Source organism: Muntiacus reevesi, chromosome 2 (assembly GCF_963930625.1).
Source record: "Muntiacus reevesi chromosome 2, mMunRee1.1, whole genome shotgun sequence".
Lineage (NCBI taxonomy): Eukaryota > Metazoa > Chordata > Mammalia > Artiodactyla > Cervidae > Muntiacus > Muntiacus reevesi.
In genome coordinates this window covers 159,176,541-159,194,038 of record NC_089250.1, presented here as the reverse complement: position 1 = coordinate 159,194,038, position 17,498 = coordinate 159,176,541, and the positions used below count along the sequence as shown (strand labels likewise).

The following is a 17,498-nucleotide window of genomic DNA, read 5'->3' as shown; positions in this document are numbered from 1 at the left end:
AAGAAGACAGCTAATAAGCATGGTATCTCCTTTTTTCTGGTCAGGTGATAAACTTTAATGGAAGACAGTTGAGAATTTAGTTGAATCTTTGGAAGCAGCATAGTTACCCAGTAGTTGAGAGCCCCATGACTAACTAATGGAGTTAGTGGAATCATCAGTTATGGTTTTGGTTTTTAAAGATGATAGATGGTAAAATACACAGTGGGCGAAGGTGAGGGTGGGAGGAGTTGAGAGTAACTTTGACATATATACACTACCGTGCGTAAAGTCGCTAGCTAGCAGGAGGCTGCTGTATAGCGCAGGAAGCTCAGCCCCTCAGCTCGGTGCTCTGTGATGACCTAAAGGGGTGGAATGGCGGTGTGGGAAGGAGGCTCACGAGGGAGGGGATGTGTGTATACATACGGCTAATTCACGCTGTCGTACAGCGGAAACTAACTCAGCATTGTAAAGCAGTTATGTTCCAATTAGGAAAAAAACTGCTCACACACACAAAAACTGTGAAATCTGGCTCTAGCTCTTCAACAGCCTCATTGGTGCTTCTAATTAAGATGGGCAGTAAACCATTGGTCCCAAGCCTGGCTGTAGTCTATGCCCTGTAGCCATAAACAGATTGATCCGATGTCTGGTATTCAAGCAAATGACCGGAAAGTTACACATCTAAGACACTGTGTGCCAAGCATGTTGTACCTCGAAGTTTCCTTTACAGACAGCTCAGAAACTATATTTAATGTAAAAGCTGTTCTAGTTTTAGAAATCTTGACCTCTCAAATATAAATCAGAGTTTGGGGATAAATCTTTAATCATAGTTGACTGGGCCCCAAATATTCAGAATTTAAATGCCACGTCCCAAAGCAAGCCAAGTAAAGGTAATCTGTTTAAAAGTTCAATTTATACAGGTGCTGTGTACGTTTGTGTACAGGCTGTTGTGTCATTTCTCCTTCTCCTGTTCCCCTACTCTATTAAAAAAGCTATGAAATAGTCCTCATGATGTCTTTTTCAGAAGCTTTTTTGATGAAAGAATACTCAGAAGTATACCTGGTCACAGTAATTCAAGCGTCTTTCACATAGACCCTTTTATTCTTGCATTTTTTATTTTTTGCTCAATGTTACCAGCTCCAGTAAGAGAAGTTTGTAAAAGAATTATATTGATGTGTTATTAAAATATATCCTTTTCTTATCCATTATATAAAATTATGTCCCTGTTAGGAAGGGATTTAAAAATCAATATGTTGTTTCCCAACCTCTTAGGTGAAAATAAGGCATCACAGCTGGGTCCAGGAAAGGCTGAAATTATGTCAGAGTGTGAGAGCTCTTAAAGGCTATCTTGGTGTTTTTACTAAATTGCTGTCCACCAGTTAGGTACACATGCAGTTAGGATTTTTTAACCTGAGTTCAGCATTATTGGTGGAGTTAAATGCAGGCTGTCTGCAATCTTGTATGTATTGACTAGTGATTTAGCTCAGGTAATTGCTGTTTAGTTAGTATGTGTCAGCAGTTCTTGACAATTGATAAACTTTGGGGGAGGGTTATATCATGCAAAAGAATACTAGAAATCATATTTCTATTCCAACAGAAATTTATCTTTTGGTTTCAGCAAAATTCAGGCCAATTGATTCATGCTAAGCCACAGAGAAAACACTTTTCCATCCTGCATTTTTTTCCTATTCCTATTAGAGATTGCTATATTGATTATGTTGACAGCACAGTTAAAGAATTTCTTCATAACAGTTCAGAGTATAATCAACTACTAAGATACAAGTTACAGATTTAAAGCCCACTTCCCTTGGCACATGAGGGTACTGCAAGGGCAGGGGGCAGGGGTGTAACCCTGCCCAGCAAGGATGGCTTCCCGCAGTTACCTGCTCCTCCCAGGCTCTCTGAAGCCTACTCTGCTGCCCCTGGCGGGTAGGGACAGCAGCTCAAGCCTCATGGAGACCCTGAGGATGCAGCTTACAAGTTTGGAGATGCCTAGACCTGCACCCTTCCAAGAGCCTCTCTGTCGCTGACACTCTAGGACCTGGAGCTGCCAGCCTGGGGGTCCTCTTGCTATGGGGCAAGGCTCATGTGCCTGAGATGTAAAAGCCCAACACTGACAGCAGGTGTGTGAATCTAAGTGAGGGTTTATTTGTAGGGTGCCAAGCAAGGGAGCAAGAGACAAGTCTCAAATCCACTCCAATTTGGTCTTTGATTTAGGGGCTGTTTTAAAGGGAAGAAAGTCAGAAGATTAATCATCACCTTGTGATTTAATTGAGGCATAGCTGATGTAAGGTATTCTATAACCCTCAGGGGTACAACATAATGAGTCACCGTTTTCCAGGTCGTTACCCTTTATAGTTCTTCTAACATACTGACAATCTTCCTTGAGTGTGTCAGTCATTCAGCCATGTCCAACTCTTTGCGACCCCATGGACTGTGGCCCACCAGAAATCCTCTGTCCATGGGATTTCCCAGGCAAGAATACTGGAGCGGATTGCTATTTCCTGCTCCAGGTGATCTCCCCCACCCAGGGATTGAACCCAGGTCTCCTGCTGGGACTTCCCTAGTGACTCAGATGGTAAAGCGTCTGCCTGCAATGAGGGAGACCCGGCTTTAATCCATGGGTTGGGAAGATCCCCTGGAGAAGGAAATGGCAACCCACTCCAGTACTCTTACCTGGTAAATCCCGTAGACAGAGAAGCTTGGTAGGCCAGTCTGTGGGGTTGCAAAGAGTCAGACATGACTGAGAGATTTCACTTTCTTTCTTTCTCCTGCATTGCAGGCAGATTCATCTTCCTTGTGCTGTATGTATAATACATCTTTGTAGCTTACTTATTTTGTACCTAGTAGTTTGCTGTTTTTTAACCCCTGGTGGTATTGGTAATCACTCAGTCATGGTCTGACTCTTTGCAACCCCATAGACCATAGCCTGCCAGGCTCCTCTGTCTATGAAATTCTTCACACAAGAATACTAGAGTAGGTTGCCACTTCCTTCTGCAGGGGCTCTTCCTGACCCAGGGATCGAACTCAGGTCTCCTGCACTGCAAGCAGATTCTTCACCATCTGAGCCACCAGGGAAGACCTTTTAACCCCTACTCCTGTCTTGCCCCTTTTCATTTCCCTTCCCCCACTGGTAACCACTAGGTTGTTCTACATGACATTTCTTTTTTTAAACTGAATTATAGTTGAATTACAATGTGTGTTAGTTTCAGGTATACAATTTTATATATGTATTCAAATTTTATATATTTGATTCAATTTTATATATGTATTTTTTCAGATTATTTTTCCTTATAGATTATTACACAATATTGAATACATAGCTCCCCGTGCTATACAGTAAATCTTTGTTGCTTTGGTGTTTATCTTTTGTATACAGTAATTTATATCTATTAATTACATACTGTAAGCCAGTCAGTCAATTCAGTCGCTCAGTCATATCCGACTCTTTGCGACCCCATGGACTGCAGCACGCCAGACTTCCCTGTCCATTACCTACTCTCAGAGATTGCTCAAACTCATGTCCATTGAGTCGGTGATGCCATCCAACCATCTCACCCTCTGTCATCCCCTTCTCTTTCCCCCCTTCAGTCTTTCCCAGCATCAGGGTCTTTTCCAATGAGTCAGTTCTTCACATCAGGTGGCCAAAGTATTGGAGTTTCAGCTTCAGCCTAAGTCCTTCCAATGAATATTCAGGACTGATCTCCTTTAGGATGGACTGATCTGTTCTCCTTGCAGTCCAAGGGACTCTCAGGAGTCTTCTCCAGCAGCACAGTTCAAAAGTATCATTTCTTCGTTGCTCAGCTTTCTAAAAGTCCAGCTCTCACATCTATACATGACTACTGGAAAAACATAGCTTTGACTAGATGGACCTTTGTTGGCAAAGTAATGTCTCTGCTTTTTAATATGCTGCGTAAGTTATCATAGCTTTTCTTCCAAGGAGCAAGCGTCTTTTAATTTCATGACTGCAGTCACCATCTGCCGTGATGCAGTGATTTTGGCATCCAAAAAAATCAAGTCTGTCACTGTTTCCATTGTTTCCCCATCTATTTGCCATAAAGTGATGGGACCAGATGCCGTGGTCTTCGTTTTTTGAATGTTGAGTTTTAAGCCAACTTTTTCACTCTCCTCATTCAAAATATATGTTCTTATTTGTCCATAAGAAATATAATTTTTTTCTCTCCCTGCTATTGCTTTTCTTGACTCCTTCCCCTTTCATTTGATATGTCTTTAGTCTTCTATAGAGGAAACTTTCTAGTGGGATAGAAACATATTTTAGATAGAAATACAAAAGCATTATTTTGTGGAAAGGTAGATATTTATCATCACTGCACTGGTTTCTAGATTTCAGAAGTATTAATAAAGACCATGCTTGAGCCCATTCTTCTAGCGGGTTTGAACCCGCTACGCTTCTGTTACTGAGTGTTGACATCAGTCACCATCTTTGTCTTTTCTAATGAGACAGTTTTTAAAGTCATGTGATCATAAAATTATTTTTAGCTTCTTGATCTTATAAAAGTAAATTAAACTTTGTACAGTATAAAATAGTTTAAATATTCTAATATCCTGAATTGATATTTGTTTCATGATATGTTTGCCTTGTTTGCTGAGCAGTATATTAAGTTCATTTACAAAAGATAGGTTTTTAAATTTCTTTTTGTATCCCATTTTGACTGGTAGTGCCAAGTCTCACTAATAAGAATAATAATAAATACTGAAACTTTTCTCAGCTCCACATATGAAAAACATGTAATTTTGTCAATGACATTCACAGAACTTAATATTTGCCTAAGTCATAGGCAAGGATTGTTGAAGACATTGTATTTCACCTCTAAGTATTTCAGTATGAATCTTCTAAAAATAGAACATTTTACTACATGTTCTATTGGTAGATAGATGCTACAATAACCATCATCACACATAAAAAATTAATGATTCTTTAATTTGTTGTCTATATTAAAATGCTCCCAATGTCCCATAAATGTTTTTGTGAGTTTTTTTCCCCTAAGCTTATGTCTTTCCAAGATTGACACGTTGCATCGTGTTGTTACATCTCTTTAGTCTTTGTCTCTCTCTTTTTTAATCTAAATGCGTCTCTGCCCTTTTGGGAGATTATAAAAGGGTGATTTTTCAAATCTAATCATTCTTTCTGCTTCATTATTAACTGGCTTCTTTTTGGCAGGAATGAGGGAGGGGTAAAGAAAAACTCCCATTTGACCGAATGCTAAATAGTTTAAATAATTTAATATGTAAACAAGTGGATAGGTGCATTTAAGAGCTAATTGCAGAAACAGTACTTACATAAATCCTGCGTTTAAAGTGAAAGCTATGTTGTTTTAAGAAAAGCCTCCAAGAAAAGCAAAAGACTGTACAAGACAGAAAATGTAAAGATGTCCAGATTCTCAGTTAATAATATTTATATAGTTATAGTGTTTTAAGCACAGCTGACTTTCAGTCAACCTTGATGGCTTAAAATAGTTAAAAAATGAATATAATAGTTATCAACTGATGATAGAGTTATAGAAAGTAGGAAGTGACTTATGCTATTGACTCCTGGCTGCTTGAATCAACCTTGAATTCCTGAATCAACTCCACTTGATTATGATTATTATCCTCATCTACTAGTGAAATTCCCCAAAATTTTGTTACCAGATGTAAGGAAAATATTTAGGATCTCTATTTTCACCTCATCATTTAAAAGTTTCTGTTTTGTCATATGTTTTATAGTATATGGTATATCCAATAATCATAAAAGTTTAAAATGTAGATACATGTATATAGGGAAGAATTATATACTTATTTTGCTATTCTTAATTTAAAAATAGTTTCACCCCAATGGACTTGTCAGTTTTGTTTTGTTTGTTTTTCTTTTTTGGACATGTCAGTTTTGTTTTAAAAGTATGGTATATTTGAATGGTCTTGTAAACATTATCCTAAATTTTCATTAAAATAAAAATTTTGTGTGATATTCATTTTTAAATTTTTTTAAAAATTTTTCTCAGGTTTTTAATTGAGGGGTTTTTATACTTTAAAACTTTTGAATCATTGTCACCGCTTAATTGTAAGTTTTAAATTTGTATTTCAGAGAGGCTGAAACTAATTCTGAAAGTAGATGGGTCAGCAGTATTAGCTTAAAAGGAAATAAGCTTTTAATAAGAAAGGAGATGAAATAAATAGTGTCTTAAGCTCTGTACCCTGTGTATGAAATTAAGAGCATTTACTAATAATCAGTATAAAAGTTGGGGGGAGAAGGAAGTAATTTAGTATTTGCCCTTATTAATTATTCCTACTAAAAACCTTTTTTCCATCAGGAATGTTTACTTCAAGGATCATTTGAAATAAGAAAAGCAAAGGAAATAATATGATTGGTAGGGGGAAAATAAATTAAGAAACTGAATTGTGCAGAAGTCTGTATTAGACTCAGTTCCCTTCTCAACCCCACCATTCATTCCCCCCCCCCCCGCCCCGTCTCCATCCCACTTTAGGAACAAAGAGTAGATCACAAAAAAGCACATTCTAAATGTTAATTTTAAAAATTTACAGTTCTCAGACTCATACAGTTTAGCGTTTTTTTACCCATTTGCCATGTTAACTTTTTGAAAGTAGAAGAATTTGCATTCTTTTTAAGCTTTGGTACTCTGTATATTAAGAATACATATAGGCTCATGAATTTGAGAGAAAGTTTTCTTTAAGGCTTTTATTAACTGAAAAATGCTTTTAACATTATAGGGTGATTATTTACTATATCATGAGGCAAGAATTGGACCAATGTTTTTGGAGGTTTAAACAGAAATAATGTTTTATGGAAGGATTGTTTTGATAGATTTTTTTTGGTAAACTTTTAGGTAGTCAAAAACTTGACTACATTTCCCATTTCTTGAACATAAAATATCGGTAAGATTTTCCTTAATATAAAAATAACTTTACAATATCAATTAACACCCATATTAAAGAACAGCTTTCAATAACATCATTAGGCCAGCATCATTAAGTAGGAGAATTGAATTTCTGACATTTAAGTGGGATTTGTCAATTTAAAGCACTATAGACAGTGATTTGTGTACATATTAGCAGATTATTTGGCAGAGTCCTTCTTGAGATAGTTTGAAGAATAGACATGGCCTGAATGATAGTACATAAACACAGATTAAATTCTTGTCATCTAGAGGGTTGTGGTCTATCCATTTTTTAAATAAGTGATTCAAATGAGGACAGATAGCATATGTTGTTTTTTAATTCATAGATGATATGAGTCTGAGACACATACTCCTAATAAATAGGATGGTATTTCTTTAGAAAACAGAATGATCTTGATGAGTTAGAATGGGATATTTCACAAGATAACTCTTAATAAAACATGAGCATAAACTCTTTCCCCCCCAGAAAAGTTTAACAATATACTATAAAAAATGGAAGTTCCCAGGCACATCTTAATAGATATTAATAGAAGATTATTCCCATTTCAAAAAAGCAAGATTCAGGATTATATTCATAATGGGATCTCAACTTTATGTGTGTGTGTGTGTGTGTGTGTGTGTGTGTATAAGAAAGTACAAATTAACAGCATTTCTAGATTAGGATTGATTTTCTGTTCATTTTGCTTTATTGTCAAATTTTCTACAGCAAGCATGCATCTTTCCTAACATATGTAAGATAAGGTGTTTCATGTTTTCAATGGCCCAGATGTGCAGTCTAAGCATCAGTCAGTTCAATTCAGTCGCTCAGTCGTGTCCAACTCTTTGCAACCCCATGAATTGCAGCACACCAGGCCTCCCTGTCCATCACAAACTTCCGGATTTTACTCAAACTCATGTCCATCGAGTCGGTGATGCCATCCAGCCATCTCATCCTCTGTCGTCCCCTTCTCCTCCTGCCCCCAATCCCTCCCAGCATCAGGGTCTTTTCCAGTGAATCAGCTCTTCACATGAGGTGGCCAAAGTATTGAAGTTTCAGCCTCAGCATCAGTCCCTCCAACGCACACCCAAAACTGATTTCCTTTAGGATGGACTGGTTGGATCTCCTTGCTGTCCAAGGGACTCTCAAGAGCCTTCTCCAACACCACAGTTCAAAAGCATCAATTTTTCGGCGCTCAGCTTTCTTCACAGTCCAACTCTCACATCCATACATGACCACTGGAAAAGCCATAGCCTTGACTAGATGGACCTTTGTTGGCAAAGGAATGTCTCTGCTTTTTAGTATGCTATCTATAGGTTAGTTTATATTGTCACAATAGAGATTTCCTACCTTTTATCTGTCTGTAATAATCACTGTGGCGTAAAAGCATGAGCTGTAGTGCTCTGTGTGTTCGTGTTTTCTCACTCTACTACCGTGAACCCACTGAATCTGTTTTCATTTTTTTCTCTTTATCAAAGGTTGAATTAATAAAGGGGAATTTACAAAGTGTCGGACTTACACTTCGTCTGGTTCAGTCAACTGACGGCTATGCTGGGCACGTCATAATTGAGACTGTGGCCCCAAATTCGCCAGCTGCAATTGCTAACCTTCAGCGGGGAGATCGACTGATTGCTATTGGAGGTAATTATGCCACTGTGCAGTATACTTGACATTTACCAAGAAAACCAGAGAGTAGATGTGGGGCTTTTTTCCTCTTCCTTGTTTCTATAAGCACATTACTTTTATAATGGGAAAAAAAAAAGCATTAAGTAAAAATCTGAAGGAAGCCTTAAAAAATTTGAAACAGGTATCATTTTAGTTCTAATGTATAAATCTTTAAAATACTTCCTCGTTAGACCATTTTCCTCCTTTTACTTCTGTATTTTTTCCTGAATATGAAAGGGCAGGTCAACAGTTATCTTTCTTTATGATCACCACTATTACTACTCTGAGCCTAAAACTGGCAGAATTAGCAGTACTACCCCCATCACTTAGAACTAGATACAGAGCAGGAGAGAGATTCCTTGTCTAACTGGGCACACCTGATCTATCCTGTGGCCCCCATATTGGTGGCCCATATTGTTCTTATTGGCCAGCCATTTGTTGATAGACTGTCATTCAGAGTGCAGCCCAAATCACTGTCACTGGTGGAAAAATGTGTCACCTGCATGCCTTCCTGTCAGTTGCATTAATAAAAACTGCAAATCTATTGATTGGCAAATTATTTGCTTGCATGTGTATAAATTATCAATAAGGCTACCTGCAAACACCAGTGGGGAAAAGTCTAAGCCTTTTCAGATATTTGTAGTACCTGGCCCAGCCATTCTAGACTTGTCAAGAGATTTCTTAAACACATGGTTGGTTGCAGTTGAGCTTTTAAAGACAATGTGGAATATTCTGTCACAACTAAGACAATAAATAACCAGGTAGGTTAGTTCCTAAATTGAGGAGCAGTTGTCCTTGGTTATATGTTGAGGAAACTCTGTCTTTATTTTAATTCATAGCCATCATGACAATAAAATAATGAAAAAATTTGAAGTTTCAAAATATTGAAAAATTAGAATTTGAAAATTTTGAAACAGTGCTTTTCAAAGTCTCTTGTGTATTCCAGTCACCCAGGCATGGTGTTAAAATGTGGGTTCTGATTTAGTAGACCTGGGGTGGCGCTCCAGGTTCTACATTTCTAACAAGCTCCCAGATGATGACTCTGGTCCACAAACACCTAGGATAATAAAGCTATAAAATAGACCTAATCTGTTACATAGTTATTTAACATAAACATAACAGTTATCCCTCAGCTAAAACTCACAGTTCAGTATAATTTTTTATATTTATACATACCCTGTTTTGGTTTTACCTACAGCATAAAATTTTCCTTTTTAGACCCTTTTACAGGAAATTTTTGTTTTCAGTTACACAAGTCATAAATATCTATTGTCAAAAATAAATCCAAGCAATATAAGTATAGACAGGGTGAAAAAGCAAAAGTCATCTCTTCGTGTCGAACATTTGTTAAAAATTATAATATTGAGATAAGGGACAGGTATAATACACATTCTTTTTTTTTTTTTTAAATCACTGTACTTCATTTATGCAAGTATGTATCATTTAAAAAATTTTTAGTAACAGGATTGGTGATAGTTGAAATAAGACTGACAAAATATTATATTTAAGCTCAATGATGGAGTTCATTTTACTATTTCCTCTGCTCTTGTGTATATTTGAAATATTCCAAAAGGAAAATAATCCAGGTTTGGCTGGCCGGTTCCAATGGATGAGTTTAGATTGGTATGAAGTTTTACCTACCTCAGATCATCAGATGGACTTATTTTTTATATCAGACTACAGTTTTGCTGGAACAGTGTGTGGTTAGAGGGAAGCAATAGAGCTTAAGGCTGGATGAATCATGAAGTCATGTTAGCTCTCGATTGCCATATGATTGAGTTTATTTGCTAAAGGGTTTTGAACCAATGTTTTAGGAAAGTTGGGAAGCAGCATATGTTTGGTGATTAAAATAAGGAAGCTCTAAGTGAGGGATCATAGTAAAAAGCTGTTTATTACTGTAGTTGAAACAAATGATCAGGAGGATCTGAACCAGGAAGGAAAATGGAAAACTCTTGGATTCACAGCAGAATGAATCTCAAGAGTCCACCATCTCCACAATTCAAATCAGGTTAACTGGGAGGGCAGCAAATTGATTCATGTACTAGTGAGGACAGCAAGATGAGAATGTCAAAGAGAAGTTTTAACTTTATCAACAAAACATCCAGGTGGTGATGTCCAGAAGCCTTTGGGAATGTATAATTAGATTGAAGAAGAGGGGTTGCCACCCAAAGAAAAAGTTGATGGTTGAAACTACTGAATGGGTGTAATCTAGGGAAAGAAGAATAAGGTCGAGGAAACCAGTGACAGAACCATGGGAATGTTTGCATACAAGGGACCGATAGAGGTGGGGGGAAAAGAAAGTAAAGGAAAGGTGATCAGAGCTAAATTACTACAGCGTTGTAAAAACCAAAGAAAAGGAAGGTTTTAAAGGAAAAGAAGGACGGGAATTAACATTTCAGCAAGAATAACTGACAGAGCAACGTCCTGAAGGAGATGGGGAACAGAATCCAGAGTACAGGTGAAAGGCGGCTTCCTCCTCTCAGACAGCTCAGTCTGGAAAATGATTGGCAGGGAGAAAAGGCAGCCGTTTGTTGGTCTTTTCAGTAACTCGAGTGATGTCATCTATAGAATAAAAGAGCAGGAACAGTGGGCTTCAGGGGAGTAAGAGAGGTTTGAAGCTGGTGTTTGGAGACTTAGTTGTTTAGACACCAATTCAAAGGATGCTAAAGCAGCACTGAGAGGCACGCTGGAAACAGCTGGCATAACTCGGTGCTGTCTCCAGGTAGGAGCTCAGCAGCAGGACAGGGCGTGCAGGGGCTGCCCAGCTGGGGGTCAGCGGTGCAGCAGATGGTAGAGGAGGAGAGGGCTGGAGCAGAAGCAGAAAGAAGCTTGATGTGAACACCATTATGGTGAAGAGGAGAGGGCTAGGGCAAAAGCATAAAAATGTTTAATGTGAACACCAGTAAGGTCGTGAGACTGAGCCTGGGGAGGGAGGCAAGTGGAGCAAAAGGAGGAATGACCGGACATGGACACTACCGCAAAACAGATTCAGTTAGCAGACAGGTGGAAACAGGAGATTGTGATCAGAAGTTCATTCCAAGTAGAAGATCTTTGATGTGGAAAAGTTCCAAGTGATGACCAGATCTAGAGCATGCTCTTGTCTGGGCAGCTGAAGTTGGAGAATATAGGGGAACTCTGAAGTCAGGTTATTAGATGGGGCTGATACTATTTTGATTTATTGAGGATGGCTGTAGGATCTTTGGAAAGCCAAGACTCCTCCTCACCTTTCTCTTAAGTCCTATAGAAGGGGATTGCTTAGGTAAGTACTGTTTGAGGGAAGGCAGGGAGACCTTTTAAAGTTACACCTGGAATGTCCCTAGATGAATGCATCAGAAGCTGCTAGCTTTGATTGCCTCAGGGAAGGGAGACTTTCCACTGTGCATCTTTCTGTGCTTTTTGAATTTTGAATTAATATAGCACCTATCAGAAAATAGAATGAAAACTTAAGATAGGTATTATTGAATTACAGATACAGGTAATAAACAACTTGGTTAACATTGAAGCCCTCATATCCCTTCTTTATTCTTTCTCGTCCTGAAAAAGATTCGTTTCATGTGTACGGCTAATAGAATCTGTAAGCGTCCACTATTCACAGCATAGTATTTTGCTAAGTTTAGTTCAAGCACTGGTCTCTTAATTTGAATCATTCATCACCTAGCTTATAATCCCTGAAGTGCTTTAGAATTTCCTTCAGTAGAATCACAGTTTCCCCCTCATTTTTAAGCCTGGTTTAACCGTTAATAAAATCCTTTTCAGTAGGTTTCACTAGGTTCACTTCAATTCAAACTGAGAAAAAGTGTCATTTAAACCTAGGAAGGAATGGAAAGCAGTTAGGAGTTAGCAGCTTGACACCCTCCTGAGATTTTCATGGCATCATTTGGTTTGGAAAGGTAAACATTTCCAGGACATTGGAGCAGTCAGAGTTTAGGAATCAGTACACTGATGTATCCATAAGCCCATAACATATTTTAGAGTTTTCACTCTTGCTTTTCCATTAGTTCAATGATCATGAATTAATGGCAATTATACTTAGTGAATTTAGGTAATTTTTACTGCAGTAATTTTATGTTTTCCCTTTTAAAATCTTAAAACAGGTGTGAAAATCACATCTACACTGCAGGTGCTGAAGCTCATCAAGCAGGCTGGTGACCGGGTGCTGGTGTATTACGAGAGGCCTGTTGGCCAGAGTAACCAGGGTACAGCGCTGCAAGATAACTTTGGACAGCTGGAAGAAAACTTTCTGTCAGGCTCATGCCAGCCGAACTTTGAAGAGGAAGCACCTGGGTTGGCAGTAGATGCTGAAAATAGAGACCTGGATTCTGAATTTGAAGACTTAGCAAGTGATGTCAGAGCCCAAACTGAAGCCAGAGAGGAGGCACAGTCACTAAGTCACAGCCCCAAACGTACTCCAACAACACTTTCTGTTAAACCCCTTGGAACTATATCACCTGTTTTAAACCGTAAATTAGTTGTAGGAAGTTACCCACCACCACCAAAACTTCCATCCAAAGAAGGAAATAAGCCCTTAGCCCTGAAATCTTCTGAGGTAATAGAACCAGCCCAAGTGTCAAAACCTACCCAAGGGTCCACTTTCAAACCACCCGTGCCGCCACGACCACAAGTCAAAGTCCCTTTGCCTTCTGCTGATGCCCCGACACAGGCCGAACCAGACATTTCTGTTGAAAAGCCAGAGAAGGTGCTGCCACCGCCTCCTGCAGATAAACCTGCTGAAAAGCAAGTGAAGAATCTGGATCACGTAGAAGAAGCAGCTGCAGCTAAGCAGTTTTTAGCCAAGCAAGAAGTGGCAAAAGATCTGACTTCTGAAAGTGCCTGCCCACCTAAGGACAGTTCAGATGACCATCAAACGTGGGAATCATCAGAAATTCCTTATCGCAAGAAGCTGGGAAAATGGACAAGAACCAGAGCCAGCTGTTTCTTTGACATAGAAGCCTGCCACAGGTACTTAAACATTGCACTGTGGTGCAGGGACCCTTTCAAACTAGGGGGTCTCATCTGCTTGGGGCACGTGAGCTTGAAACTTGAAGAGGTGGCGTTAGGATGCTTAGCTACTTCGAACATGGAATACCTTTCCAAGTTCAGACTGGAACCCCCATCACCTAAGGCCATGGTCACGAGAACCGCACTACGAAATCTGAGTATGCAGAAGGGGTTCAATGACAAATTCTGCTACGGTGACATTACTATTCACTTCAAATATTTGAAAGATGGAGAGCCAGACCACGTAGTTACTAACTTAGAAAAAGAAAAAGAACTCCATTTGGTTGAAGAGGTTTCTGCTCTGCCTAAAGAGGAGCATTTTGTTGGACAAATGGGTTTAACAGAAAATAAACACAGTTTCCAGGACACTCAGTTCCAGAACCCGACTTGGTGTGATTACTGTAAGAAAAAAGTTTGGACTAAAGCTGCTTCCCAGTGTATGTTCTGTGCTTATGTCTGCCATAAAAAATGTCAGGAAAAGTGTCTAGCCGAGACTCCTCTTTGTGGAGCGATGGATCAGCGGATAGATCGGGCCCTGAAAAATCTCAGACTGGAAGGACAGGAAACCCTCTTAGGCCTGCCCCCTCGTGTTGATGCTGAAGCTGGGAAGTCAGTCAACAGAACAACAGGTTTGACGAGACATATTATCAATACAAGCTCTCGTTTGTTAAACCTGCGTCAGGTCTCCAAAACTCGCCTGTCTGAGCCAGGAACTGATCTAGTAGAACCTTCACCAAAACACACACCCAACACATCAGACAATGAAGGCAGTGACACAGAGGTCTGTGGTTCGAACAGCCCTTCTAAACGAGGCAACAGTGCAGGAATAAAGTTAGTGAGAAAGGAGGGTGGTCTGGATGATAGCGTTTTCATTGCCGTTAAAGAGATCGGTCGAGATCTGTACAGGGGCTTGCCTACAGAGGAGAGGATTCAGAAACTAGAGTTCATGCTAGATAAACTGCAGAATGAAATTGATCAGGAGTTGGAACATAATAATTCCCTTGTTAGAGAAGAAAAAGAGACAACTGATGCAAGGAAAAAGTCCCTTCTTTCTGCTGCTTTGGCTAAATCTGGTGAAAGACTACAAGCTCTGACACTTCTCATGATCCACTACAGAGCAGGCATTGAAGATATTGAGTCTTTAGAAAGTCTGTCTTTAGACCAGCACTCCAAGAAAATCAGCAAGTACACAGATGACGCAGAAGAAGACCTCGACAGTGAGATAACCCAGCTCATAGACTCTCAGCCATTCAGTAGCATATCAGATGACTTATTTGGCCCATCTGAGTCTGTGTAACAGTCCATATTTAAACTTTCAAGTGCTTGAGGAAAAGTTGCATCTAAAATACCACAGATACAACCACATTTAAACCCTCCTATTATGCACTTTGGCCTGCTTCTTTACAGTTATTTGCTTGTGTGAGAACTAGAGTGGAAGAGGTGGTTTTCCAGTAAAAACATGACCAGCCCACTAAATTGGTTGTTTCAGATTGCATTTATAGCTATGCTTTTTTGGGTTTATACTGGGAATTTATTTTTACTAATTTATTTTTAACTTTTTCTAATTATGTAATTATGTAAGCTAACTTTTTGTGTTTATGTATGTGTGATGTCTCATTGTGTTTTTTCCCCTTCCTCTTCCTAGTTTTTGAATTAATGTTAAATAGCATACTGTCCAGATTCTTGAAATATTTTCACTTCCATCACGGTTGTAACAACAAATTTGCTGCATGCCCAACTTGACAACAGCAATCATTGAGGGAACAGGTTTTGAATCTTACTTTGTGTTATGAAGTTTGTCATTTCTACTTGCTTGAGATTTTTGTTATTTTGGGGTTTGGGGGTGATGCTTTCTGTTTTGATTTTGCCAAATGTAATATGAAAGCAGGTGCTGCAACTTTAGTTAGTTATGCTGATTTAGTAAAAAAAAAAAAGAGATTTACATATATTGCTTGTTTTTTATGCTTCTGTGAACTTTTTTTCTAAAGCTTCTGTGCAGTTTAAGTATAGTAAGCATATAGTGATTAATTTGAAGAGCTTGCATTGAAAAACAAAATGCAATAGGGAATAAATATAGAATGCAGTTGGTTAAGAATTTTGAGAGGATAACAAGATTGCTTAAAAAAAAAGTAGCCATAGGATTTTGAAATAGAATCTTTCAAAATATTGATTTTTTCCTTTCAAATGGAAGTTTTAAACATTTATGATTATTTTTCAGCTTCAGTTCTCCCATAGGAAATAAAGCATGTGCAAGGATATTTGAAGTTTCAGAGGACTGTTCTTAAAATGACCTTGTTGATATCTGGTTTGGCTGTTTTGTTTTAGAAATTTTTTCATGCATGAGAATGTTGTGAACAAGAGGGATCATGCAAAATACATTTATTGTTTCACCTGACATCTGCAGACTTAAAGGAATGATCATTCTGAATGCTTCTATAGTTCAGACTGTCTTTTATTCATTAAAAAAAAAAAATAGCGTAGATACCTAGGAATTGGGACCAGATGTCTTTAAAGGAAGGTCTACTGTAATAGTTCAGTGTGGATCCTCAGTAACACATGACGAGGGCAGACGTGTGAGCATGACCTTTGCTGGTATACCACAAAAGTTTTGGCCTTTTATATGTCTGTAAAAGATATGTACATGTTTTTCCCTTTCGTAGGTAGCTACTATGATAATTGCTATATAGTAAAACTGACATGAATTTAAAACTAGATAGCACAACTTATATAACTGGCCGGAAATGGCATCGTATAATAGTAAGGATTCTGGCCCATGTCCATAAGCTAGGATTCCATACAAGAGTTTAAGTTGAAGCTCTTCTGTTGGCCATTAGCAGACTGTGTAACCATAAGCAAGCCACAAAAGGGCTCCATGCTGCAGTCTCCCCAGCTCTAAAGTAGGAATAAACCAAAACTTCCTCTTAACTACCTCACAGAATTGTTGTGAGGATAACAGCATAACTGTAGAAGTTCTCTGAATAGTAAAAAGCTGTTCAAATAAAAGGGATGACTTACATGGATGGTAAAACATTTTTATGGGTAGAAAAGCTATTCCAGTTTTAGAATCAATAGCCAGTTCTCATTCTTGCTGTTTTATTATCAAGTAAAATATAAGGAAACCAAATACCTTTCTTGGCCAAGTTTATAACAAAAATATATCTCTCTATGCCCCCCTTTTTTGTTTAAGCATGCTTGCATTTTAAAAGAACACTGCTATAGAAGTCTATATACACCAAATTCACTGAAAGCTAAAATATTGTTCTGTAAACAGTAGCTTAAAGTAATCTTCCCAGTGTGATCACAGACTTTTACCATAAAAAAAATCACTTGCCACTGACAACCTGGAAGGCAGAGTAAGTGACTGGTGGTTTTGGATCATACCATGGAAGTTTTAGTGACATCCAAGCATGCTGCTGAAATGGATGCATTTGAAACAGCTGTAGAAATAATGCAAAACTTTGCTTTCATAAAAATCTGCTCATGTTTTTAAAGTATCTAACTCTGTAGAACCACAATTATGGAAAGCTCAGAAATGCTGCTAATGATAATTGTAAAATATACCTTCAGTGTAGTGTGATATTTTTCTATTTATTGGTGAGAGGCAATAGAGGCATCACAGTTGTACTTTAGGGCAAGGGAGGGGAAACCCTCCCAGCCACCTAGGGAATAGTAAGGTCTAAAGCTTCAATGAAAACAGTTGTATTATATCACATTCCTGATGTAATCTTTCTGCCATGCTATGTTATCAATAGCTTAAAAATAATAATAAATAAAAATTACCAAGAAAACAAGAATATCTTCATTTAACAACATCTGAAAAAAAGTGATTACGGCATCTATGTGGAATTATTGCCTGTATAATTGGGCCGTGAAAACAAGCTTAACAAAAAAGTCCACTTTTGCTAAACAAAATTGCTATTCTGAAAATTGTCTAAAAGCATTAAATTTGGTTTTACTCTTTTTTT

At 38.3% G+C, this 17,498-nt stretch overlaps 1 protein-coding gene across 1 annotated transcript in view; it reads left to right on the top strand.

Annotated features, from left to right (window-relative positions):
• PDZD8 (PDZ domain containing 8) overlaps nucleotides 1-17,091 on the top strand; it is an 82,933-nt gene extending 65,842 nt beyond the window's left edge. Inside the window, exons 4-5 of the mRNA XM_065923405.1 lie at nucleotides 8,349-8,511; nucleotides 12,630-17,091. Of these exons, the coding sequence (XP_065779477.1) occupies nucleotides 8,349-8,511; nucleotides 12,630-14,830 (2,364 nt within the window). The 3' untranslated portion in view covers nucleotides 14,831-17,091. The remainder of the gene's footprint in view (nucleotides 1-8,348; nucleotides 8,512-12,629) is intronic.
• Nucleotides 17,092-17,498: the final 407 nt, after the last annotated feature.